Genomic DNA, 12,006 nt, shown 5'->3' on the forward strand with positions numbered 1-12,006 from the left:
CGCTTTACTTTTTCTTTAACATATAAAGTAATGTGTCTGCTCAGTCTTCTGAATCCCACAGTCGGTCCAGGCAGATGGCTGCTCACACTGAGCCTGGTTCTGCTTGAGGTTTTTTGTTGTTAGGGGGGAGTTTTCCTCTCTATGGCTGTTACATGCAGGCTCAGTATGAGGGATTTTTGCAAAGTTGACAACTCTATGCAGCGGTCAACTGTCTAGTGTTGCTTGACCAGGAGTGATTGATGTTTATTAACTACAAAAGAATTTAAATGTATGTAACTGAGTTCTTATTCTGTTTATATGATTAGATTAAATAAAAAAAATGTGTATAAATTAGACTTATTTATAAAGTGCTTTGAGATACCATTTGTTGTGATTTGGCGCTTTATAAATCAACTGAATTAAATTGGTTTCAGCAAGAAGTTGTGCTTCTTCAGCAGATAAACTGACGGTTCTGTCTTGCTTTTCTAAAGTTTTTTCCAATTTGGTATTCTTCATCTGAGTTTTTTTAATTGATGTCAACTTGCTTACCAGTTTTCAGCAAAAAACAAAAAAGGCTAACAGCATTCACACTGCATTTTCGAAAAACAAAACAGTTTTTCAAGTATTGCACCTAAACTGTAACATCAAATGGGGCGGTGTGTGTTTTAGCACAGACTGTTTCACAATATTATAGTTGGAAATATTGATAGTTCATGAGTCATAAGTCATAAAAGATGTTTTGAAGCTCATGTTTGTTGAGGTGTCAATAAAAAGTAACAAAATATGTTGTGTTTTTAACTAATCTGATGAAGTTGGTAGAAAATCATATAGGTTTATTACTGTAAAAATGTATAATGTTTATGATGTAGGAAAGGTGCAACATAAAAGGTAAGGAGTATAAGACTTTGAATGAACCATAATATTTAAGTAGGAACTTTAGATGAGGAATGGATGCCATTTATGAAACATTGAAAATCCACGGATTCTTTTATTAGACCGAATGTGCAAACTTAGTTTATATGTATGTTTGTAATGTAATGTTTCAAATATAACAAAATGCTGGAAATACTTAATGATGCAAATTGCTACGTTTTGCCAGTTGATAAGACTGCTTAACATAAGAAACAACAAATTAAAGAGACTGCACAGATTTTATGTTTAATTCTCCTTCATTCAAAAAGCCAGTCTATGGGCTGAGGGTTCATACCTGTTCTATATTATTTTCCTTTGAAACTGATTAAAGCTTATACTACTGTCTATGTATGGAAAAACTATTTCTGGCCTGGGCTTAGCCCCAGTTGTTTCAGAGTCCTAAAAATGTCACTGCTATAAATCTTTTTGGGGTTAAATAAATGATTGGATTAGCGAACCAAAAATAATAATTACACATTTGTAACCATATCTTTGTTACAAGTTCCCCGGTTGTGTGTTATGATAAAGGTAATCCATAATTCACATTCACAAATAGCTGAACACATCTTTTTACACTTGTGTCTCCAGAACACTTAATAAAACTCCTATCCTGTCACTCTCGAAAACCTCTCCAATACTGCTGCTGCTTTTTCCATTCCTTTTCTAAATGCTTATATCGAGTTTTCCTCTCTCCCTCTGTGCTTTCTCTCCTGACAGATGATAGACAAGAGTCCGCATTGAACCTGTCTACCAACGGCATTAACAGCATCAACATGTCAATAGAAATAAATGGAGTTGTCTACACAGGTAAATAGAGGGGTCATTTGCTGGTGTAATTGCAGGGAGGAAACTCAATAAGTTATAGCAGCACCCTAGTGCTGAGTCCTTTACGCAATTTGATGTCTTTTCTATAAAATCCAGCATGATGAAGTGGCAGCCATACAGAGTAAAAAAAGTTAGAAATCTTAAAATTGGACCTTTGGATTTGGGGTCGATCTATGTGTGTGTCTGCGTGTGTGAAAGAAAGAGAGCACAGTTTTTGCAGCCTTCTAACAAAATGTAAGTTTTATTTTTTAAGAAGATAATTCCTTGACTACATTGTTTATGTGGGCTTCTTTGTTTTGTCTAAATCACAAGATTTAGTTTGATCAGCTTCTAGCTGCAAGACTCTGTATATATTGACTGGAGTTGTGGTTGCTCAGACCTAACAGTTAATGATGGCAGCTGACAGTCTGTATAGTACTTCTGATCAGCAATCCTCAAAAAATTTAGAACATATATACAGACTTTATTATTATAAGGCACAACATATATACAGCAAATTTAATCAGTATTTTAACCTTATTTTCATATGTGAGAGTACCATATTTTAGAGCTTAACAATAGCCCCTTACTACATTGTTTACATCTGAGCCTTCTTTACAGCTCTGGAATGACAAATCTACAGGGGGCTGGATTTGTTGTTAAAAGTGTAAATGGAATTAACTTACATAGAGTCACTGGTCACACAAACAATTCAAAGGGCTTTTACACGAGATGCGTCTCATTCACCCAGCCACACTCACAATGCTCTCACATTCATACTCTGATACACATATCAGGAGGTAAGTGGGCATCTTTTTTTAAGCATCTTAAAGAGGCACCAACATGTGGCAGGGAAATGAACCCACAACGTTCCTTTCACAAGACATCAACTCTGTCATTTGAACCAAATCCACCTATATTAATTTAAAGTCACAGAATACCATTTTATTTTCCATGAATCATGCATGGTCCACATTACGGTCACTGTACTGCACTCGCCTTATTCATCAAAGATGAGATTTCAGATGCATACTTCTGACACATACAGCTAGTTTACATGAACATACAGCTAGTTTTAAATAAATATCTTGCTCATAAATTTAGAGCTCAAAATTCAGTGTTAAGAGTTGCTGTTTTTCTTTTAAGAGTTTAAAAAGAGACAAATATCTTAAATGTCAAATATTTGCAAGAAAAAATGCAAAGTGCTAATATCTAATAGACTTATTTCAGTGTCTTAATTTCACAGTTTAAAAAGCTCACCTCCAAAATGATGACCATTTGCTGAGCCAAGGAAGAACAATCAATGCTGGTTGCAGTCAAGCAGCATCCTGACAATCAAATCTCTGTCAGTCAAATAAAACCTCTACATTGATTTTAGATGGTCACAGCAGCTTGGGGAAGCAACACCACATCAACTGATTAACCATATTTCATTCTTTCTTTCTTTTACTCACTCATTTTCTTTACCTACTTTGTACTGCTTCTTACTGGTCAAGGTGAGTTGGTGTGCTGCCAGAAATGGGAAAATTGTGTGTGCAAATTTGAAAATGGGTTGTGCGCCCTTAAGCTCAACTAGAGGAGAAAAAAAATGTAATAGAGCAGTTTGCAGATATTTCACAAGTACTAAAGTATTCTTTATTAACAAACACTGGCTTGCAGAGGACCGCAGATACACACAGGGAGCACTGCAGTCAACCGCTCATACACACACTTTCACTGCTGTTATAACAGATTTTATAGTGAACCTACTTGTTGTATAGAATATGAATTATGTTTTTGTTCTTGAGGGGACATGTGTTGTGAACTGGCACTATATAAATAAACTGAATCAAAACTATTTTTGTTTGCTTTTTTTAGGAGTGATACTGTGAGTTTGAGGTGTGAACTACTTTTAGCTGTTTAAAAAGCTGGGCTATTAGGTCAGTTAGCTATCATGCAGTGTTCTTGCCACAGCTGTAATTCTCAACTCTCAAATGGTAAATGGACTGAATTTATATAGTGCTTTTCCAGTCATACTGACCACTCAAAGTGCTTTACACTAAAGCCACATTTACCCATTTGCACAGACATCCACTCACCGATATGTATATGGCAGGAAGAAGCTGGAATCATACTCACAGCTATAGGTCTGCAAGACGACATCCCCAGGCACATCGTTAGACGTTTTCTGAATAGCCCTGGCTCTTACGAAGTAAGGAAGTTAGTACAAGTCTGTTAACAAAATACTTTAAGTGACATTAGAGTTCATATTTTTATTTAAAAACAAACAGGTTTGTTTCTAATGTATTCCATATAATCACAGCCCACTTCACCTAATCTGACAATTATTCAAAAGAAAAAGAATACTTAAAATGGTTATTTGTGGAACTCTGCAGCTACTCACACAAACAGGCCTAATAGGTTTACATGAGTTGGAGGTTTACTCTAATGAGCATCGTCAGGGTTATGATGAGGGACATAGAGCAGCAGGAACCTCATCTAAGCTACAGTTAAAGTTAAATGGCCTGGCTCTGATAGAAAATAGTAGGAACTAGCTGTGAGCTTCTAGCTGGATTTGCATCATGATGTGAAAAATATCTGGGGCCTCTTGTACGAAGCGTACTTACGCACAAAAATCTTGCGGCAGAATTTTTTACGCACAACTTGGCATGTACGTAAATCCACCCAAATTTTTTAAAATGACAATAATAAACTACAGAAAACTAAAACTCAACTAAATACACTGAAATATGACTCCATTCAGTGTCATTTAACTCATGGAGCATCAAACCTGATGCTTTTTCATGAGTTTGAACATTTATGGTTAAACCTGACCGATCAAACTGAATTACAATTAGCCTCATACAATAACGCAACACACCTCGGAAAATGATGGAAACAATCTCAGTCGGATATAAATTGTAAAACTTCCTGTTTTTGTCACCTAGATGTTAATGCGCATTGGTCTTTGCGCTGAGGAGCATAAAATGCATGTGAATCATCTAAGGACATTACAGTCACATCAGTTCAACAACACATTCGCCGCTGCCATAAGATCTGGACCACAACCATTCAAGCTCTCCAACGAACTGCTGACCAAAATAAGCGTTTTGCTGATCGAAGACGCCGACCTGCACCAAAATAAGACAAGAGCCCGGCCAGAAAGTGTGGTTATCGGCACGAGACCTGCCACTCAAGTCTATGTCTGGGAAACTTTGGCCTCGCTTCATTGGTCCTTACAAAATTGAGACTGTTATCAGCCCCTCTGCGGTTCGCCTTCGCCTTCCAGCAAGCCTTCGTATTCACACTACTTTCCACGTCTCTCAGATTAAGCCGGTGATCTCCGGTGCTTCGTGCCCTACGGCTGAACCCCCACCGCCCACCTTGGACCGGCAGGGACACCCAGTCTACGCTATTTCAGCAGGAGACTGCCAGCACTTCGATGCCAGAGTGTTTGCCTTCATTGGCTGAAACCTGAGCCTTGTTTATCTTCGTTGAACTTCGTCTTTGGCTCCAGTGATTTCCTGGATGCTCTAGTTTACCTACGTTTTGTGGATTACGTTCTGGATTTCGTGTGTTGGATTAAAGCTGGCAGCTTCCTGGAAATTCCCGACTCCTGAACCAAGGCAGAGGCGTACCCTGTCCACCCTCCAACGCAAGTACCTAAACATTGAACTCTCTGAAGCATCTGGACAACCTAGCTTCGCACACCCAGGTTCTGACTCCCTCTACCCCTGGCGACCTAACGGCATTTACTTAGTAAGACACTTTCTTGTTTACAAGTATCGTTTTCGTTAACACCGTTCCCTGTTTCACCAGGTGTCTTCCCCTTTCTTTCAGTTGGCGAATTTACCCATTCACGTCCCTGTGTTCATGTACTGTAAATAAACACCGTTACACTTTCAGCTTGTTTCCTCTGAGTGTTCTCTGTATGTGAGTCAGTGCTATATTGAAAATGAGAGAACACTCTGGCCAACGAGACCATGCAGAAACGCTCAGAAGAACCCTATCAGAACACACTAACCAAATCCATATTCTTGACTCCTCTCTTCGTTCCCTTTCAGAACAACAGCACCAAACAAACCTACAGTTAGAGCAGATAACTTCCATGCTTCAACAGGCTTCAAATACTCAGTCCGCCCCACGTGTAGATGGCGCTGCAGCATCACCACCATCGCAACAGCTTCCGTATGTCCATGACGTCACTTCACCAAACCCGCAAAGGTTTTCCAGAGAGGTTGGTAAATGTAAGGGGTTTTTGCTTCAATGTGACCTAGTGTTTAACCGAGCCCCATGATGACGTGAAGATTTCTTATGTTATTGGCTTATTGACTGGCAAAGCCTTACAGTGGGCAGAGGCCCATTTCTCAAATTGCAGGGACTTCGGCTGTACTTTTGAAGAGTTTAAACAGACATTCTCACCTGTTTGTGACAAGACTCATACTGGACGACAGTTGATGGCTTTAAAGCAGCATAATAGACCCCTTACTAAATTTTCAGTCAAGTTTCGTACTTTGGCTGCAGCTTCTGGCTGGAATAATGATGCTTTGAAGTCAACCTTTTTTCATGCTCTGGATGACTCCTTAAAGGATGAGTTAGTTTTGATTGATGATCCTTCTACACTAGATGAAACTATTTCCCAGGCTATTCGAATTTTCAATAGGATTAGGGAGAGAAGGAGATCCAGAGCAGAAAAAGTAAATCGTACACCACAATTTGCAACCAACTCACCACACTTAGTCAGGACTCCACCCCAACAATCTGAATCTGAACCTGAACCCATGCTAGTGGGTCGCACACGGTTATCAGTTGAAGAAAGACAGAGACGCAGGCTTACAAGACAATGTTTTTATTGAGGTTCACCTGACCACTTCGTAGCATCTTGTCCTGGGCATTCAAAAGGCAGGGTCCACCAGCTATGAAGGGGGGGTGGTAGGCCATTCACAGGAGAACAAGGCCCCAAGATTCAGTTTGCCTGCTATAATTAGATTCAATCAGCATACGTTGACTCTGTCTGTCATGCTTGATTCTGGGTGTGAACAAAATATAATAGATTCCGAGTTGGTTACAAGAGCTGGAATTGAGGTGGAACCACTCACTTCACCTCATTCCGTCCTAGCCTTAGACGGCAAGAAACTACAGCAGATAAACCAGTGAACTAAACCGCTTGAACTGCTGTTGTCAGGAAACCATAAAGAAGAGATTTTGTTTTACGTGGTTCCAGTATCTCAGGGCTCTATAGTTTTAGGCTTCCCGTGGTTAAAGAAACATAATCCTAACCTAGACTGGTCTGAGTGTCGTATCGAATCCTGGACCACTAATTGTCATTTGTCTTGTCTTCAGTCAGCATTCACACCGCGTTACCCGTTACAGGTTAAAATACGGGATGAAATAATAGATTTGTCTCGTGTGCCCACTGAATACCATGATTTAAAGAGAGTTTTTAGTAAAGATAAGGCTTTGTCTTTACCCCCCCATAGACCTTATGTCTGTGCCATCGATCTTCTTCCTGGTGCCCCCCTGCCGTCCAGCAGACTGTACAATATCTCACATCCAGAGGGAAAATCAATGGAAAATTACATTAATGACTCTTTAGCTGCAGAAATTATTCGGCCTTCCTCCTCACCACTTGAGGGAGGATTTTTCTTCGTAGATAAGAAGGACGGTTCACTACGGCCCTGTATTGACTATAGAGGTTTAAATCAGATCACCATTAAGAATAAATACCCACTTCCTCTCACTACGTCCGCTTTTGAACCGGTCCATGGTGCTACCATATTCTCCAAATTAGATCTCAGAAATGCCTATCGTCTTGTCAGGATCCGCCAGGGGGACGAGTGGAAGACTGCTTTCAAAACACCGTTGGGCCATTTCGAGTACCCGGTCATGCCATTTGGACTGTGCAATGCCCCTGCTGTTTTCCAGGCTTTAGTCAATGACGTTCTCAGAGACTTTCTGTATATTTTTGTTTTTGTGTACCTTGATGATATTTTGATTTACTCCAAGAACATTGAGGAGCATTGCACACATGTTCGCCAGGTACTTCAGTGTCTCCTGGATAACCGCCTGTTTGTTAAGGTCGAAAAGTGTGAATTTCATCAGCCGTCTGTCACATTTTTGGGCTACATCCTTGAGGGTGGACAGGTACGTTCTGATCCGGAGAAGATAAGGGCAGTTCTGGAATGGCCTGAACCAGACTCGCGAAAAGCTCTTCAGCGTTTTCTTGGTTTTGCTAATTTCTACAGGCGTACAAGACTATAGTATCACCGCACTAACTTTGTCTAAGGTCTCATTTTCCTGGTCATCTGAAGCCGAAGCGGCCTTTCAGGCCCTAAAAGTAAAGTTCTCACAAGCCCCTATCTTAGTTCACCCCACCTCCTCAAAACAGTTCATCCTGGAAGTTGATGCTTCCGACATCAGTGTGGGGGCTGTTCTTTCTCAGAACTCTGAGGAGGGGAGACTTCATCCCTGTGATTTTTTCTCGCAGATTAAGCAACACTGAAAGGAACTATGATGTGGGGGACAGAGAATTACTAGCCATAAAACTGGCCCTTGAAGAATGGCGCCACTGGCTGGAGGGAGCCAAGCATCCTGTGCAAGTCTGGACTGATCATAAAAACTTGGCCTACCTCCAGTTAGCAAAGAGACTCAATCCTCGGCAGTCACGATGGTCTTTATTTTTCTCCTGTTTTGATTTATTTATCTCTTTCAGGCCTGGACCCAAGAATGTTAAGCCAGATTCCCTCTCCAGACAATTTGCCACTGACGACTCGGTGGAGGAACCAGCTCCCATTTTGCCTTCCAACTGGACAGTAGGAGCCCTTAGATGGGAGATTGAGGATGTCATCAACAGGGCTCAACAACAGGAACCTGATCCTGGCACGGGATCACCGAACCGCGTTGATGTTCCCTCTTAAGTACGTGTTAAGCTCATTGATTGGCTTCATTCAGCCAAATTTTCGGCTCATCCTGGTGTGAGCAGAACCATAGCTTTGGTCAAGAGAAGGTTTTGGCAGCCATCCATACATAAAGATGTCAAAGATTTTGTTCAGGCCTGCGCCATTTGTGCCAGGAACAAGTCCAGCAATCAGCCCCTTGCCAGTTTTCTCCAACCCCTCAGCATACCTTATCGACCTTGGTCCCACATAGGCTTAGATTTTGTTACAGAACTTCAGGTATGACTACTGTACTCACAATCGTTGACTGTTTTACTAAGTCATGTCATCTCATACCCTTCAGAAAACTTCCATCAGCATTACAAACAGCAAGACTCCTTACCAAGCAAGTCTTTCGCCTCCATGGGACTTCTCAGGACATTCTGTCTGGCCGTGGCCTACAGTTCATCTCTCAAGTTTGGAGACAGTTTTGTTTAGCCTTAGGAACTAAAGTTTCACTCACTTCTGGTTACCATCCTCAGTCCAACAGTCAGACAGAAAGATTAAACTAACAACTGGAATCCACCTTACATTGCCTCACATCCACAAACCCCACAGACTGGTGCTCATATCTACCCTGGGTTGAGTATGCCCTCAACTCTCACATATCTTCTGCAACTGGACATTCACCTTTCAAAGCATCTCTCGGATACCAGCCACCTATGATCTCAGCCGACAAAAAGGACATTACATTCACATCAGTTCAACAACACATTCACCGCTGCCGTAAGATCTGGACCACAACCATTCAAGCCCTCCAATGAACTGCTGACCAAAATAAGCGTTTTGCTGATCGAAGACGCTGACCTGCACCCGAGTATCAGCCCGGCCAGAAAGTGTGGATATCGGCACGAGATGTGCCACTCAAGTCTATGTCTGGGAAACTTTTGCCTCGCTTCATTGGTCCTTACGAAATTGAGACTGTTATCAGCCCCTCAGCAGTTCGCCTTCGCCTTCCAGCAAGCCTTCGTATTCACACTACTTTCCACGACTCTCGGATTAAGCCGGTGATCTCCGGTGGTTCGTGCCCTACGGCTGTGCCCAAGCTGCCAGCACTTCGATGCCAGAGTGTTTGCCTTCAGTGGCTGAAACCTGAACCTTGTTTATCTTCGTTGAGCTTCGTCTTTGGCTCCAGTGATTTCCTGGACGCTCAGGTTTACCTACGTTTTGTGGATTACATTCTGGATTTCGTGTTTTGGATTACGCTGGCAGCTTCCTGGAAATTCCCGACTCCTGAACCAAGGCAGAGGCGTACCAAGCATAATTATTTTTGTTTGAATTAAAATAATAGGCATTCAATCAAAACCCAGCCAAGGCAGAAAACTAGTACAATATGTCCTATATTATCGTTCATTCGTCGTCTTCCACTTATCCTGGACCAGGTTGCAGAGTAAGCAGAAACTCACAGACTTTCCTCCCCACCTCTTCTGGGGAAAGCCGAGACGTTCCCAGGCCAGAGACATAGTCGGACATGGCGTGTCCTGGGCCGTCCCCTGGGCCTCTTCCCGATGGAACGTGCCTGGAACACCTCCCAAGGGGGGCTTCCAGGAAGCACCTAAAACAGATGCCCGAGCCACCTCAACTTAAGTGACTCAAGCAGCGGCTCTACTCTGTGCTCTTCCCGGATGGCCAAGCTCTTCACTATATCTCTAAGGAAGTGCCAGGCCACCCTTTGGAGGTAGACCCTCTGGCCCCCTGGCCCTTGGCTGAGCCCCTATGGCCCTTGGCTGAGCCTAGAAATCCTGTCTACGAAAGTTATGAACAGGAACGGTGACAAAAGGTGGTCCTGCCGGAGTCCAACATGCAACAGTAACAGGTCCAACTTAATGCCAGCGATGTGAACTAAACTCCTGCTCTGCTTGTACAGAGACCAGATGGCCCCTAATAAAGAGCCCCCGACTCTGTACTCCTCGACAGAGCACCACGAGGAACATGGTTGAAAGCGTTCTCCAGGTCCACAAAACACATGTGGACCAGTTGTGCAAACTCCCATGAACCCATTGAGCACCCAGAGTATAGAGCTGGTAAAGTGTTCCATGAGCGTGACGAAAACCACACTGCTCCTCCTGAAGCCGAGGTCGAACTATCAGCCGGACTTTCCTCTCCAACAACCTGGCATAGGCCTTCTCAGGGAAGCTGAGGAGGATGATCCCCCTGTTGTTGGAACTCACCCTCCGGTCACCCTTGTTTTAAAGGAGGACCACCACCCTTTTCTGCCAGTCAAGAGGCACTGGACTGGACTGCACAACCACGCAATGTTGAAGAGGCCTGTCAGCCACAATAGCCCCACAACATCCAGAGACTTGAGGTACTCAGGTGGATCTCATCCACCCCCGAAGCCTTGCTACTGCTCAGCTTTTTGATCACCTTGGTGACTTCAGCCTGGGTGAATATCTAGTCTATTCAATCTAATCATACAGACAAATTCAAAGTCAATTACATGCATTATAATTGGATCCTAGTGATAAACAAGGCAGTGATAGACTGCATACCTCCACCACCCAATGTAGGGCCACTGATGCAATAGATTCCTACTTGGCAAAGTGAGCTTCTTCAATTCAGTCAAATAACAAAAAAGGTTCAATTCTACGCTCTCTGGCTTTTTCATGATATTTGATTTCTTTGAAATTGGGAACATACCACTAGCACTTGGATTCACATTTCTATCACAATTAGTTTATAAGTCACAAATCTGTTAGAACATTATTGTACAAGTAGAGCTTCAGGTACAATTTGGTGTTGTACATCATGTTGGACACTTGTTTGCTGAGTATTGGATTATCTGCCCGTTGTTGGACGTCACTGTGCCCCTCCAATGGCATCGGCCATTTTGTACCCAGGACAGCCCGCTCCTACATATCCCATCAAGCATTGCGACTGATATGACTGGGCGTCCCCAGTCTGACGTCACAGGATGCTATATAGGAGGCGCTCATGTTTGAAAAACTGCCTTCTGCTGGAAACCACATCCAGGGATCGAAGAGCGTCACTTTAAGAGAAGAACTCTGTCCAGAGTTTCATTCATTCTCTCTCGTTGGACAACAAACTATTCATAACTGAAGTTTTTGGACTAGGAAGGCCAGAGATTTCACTTTTGCCGATCGAAGACGTGAGTTAACACGTAACTGGAGACACGGAGTTTCGGAGAGACGAACCGCTACCGTGTTTCATTTTCAAGTCGACTTTGATGGTCAGATCATATTTTTCCTTTTTGTCAAGAAGACCAAAGGACAAAGACTGACTGTTCCCCTGATGTTAATTGTGGACGCACATTAACTTAACCCCACTTTTCCTCGCTCGAATTCCCTCGCTCAGGAAGAAGACGACACAAGTAAAATCCATTTCTTTTTTTTATTTCTTTATTACGAGGCCTGGGCAGGGTCAGAGGTTATAGAAG

General features: G+C 42.5%; 1 protein-coding gene across 1 annotated transcript in view; it reads left to right on the forward strand.

Moving 5' to 3' along the window:
* Window positions 1-12,006, forward strand: part of arid3c (AT rich interactive domain 3C (BRIGHT-like)) — a 106,775-nt gene that overhangs the window by 78,175 nt on the left and 16,594 nt on the right. The window contains exon 6 of the mRNA XM_047380802.1: window positions 1,609-1,698. Within this exon, the coding sequence (XP_047236758.1) occupies window positions 1,609-1,698 (90 nt within the window). The remainder of the gene's footprint in view (window positions 1-1,608; window positions 1,699-12,006) is intronic.

Source organism: Girardinichthys multiradiatus, chromosome 12 (genome assembly GCF_021462225.1).
Source record: "Girardinichthys multiradiatus isolate DD_20200921_A chromosome 12, DD_fGirMul_XY1, whole genome shotgun sequence".
NCBI classification, from domain to species: domain Eukaryota; kingdom Metazoa; phylum Chordata; class Actinopteri; order Cyprinodontiformes; family Goodeidae; genus Girardinichthys; species Girardinichthys multiradiatus.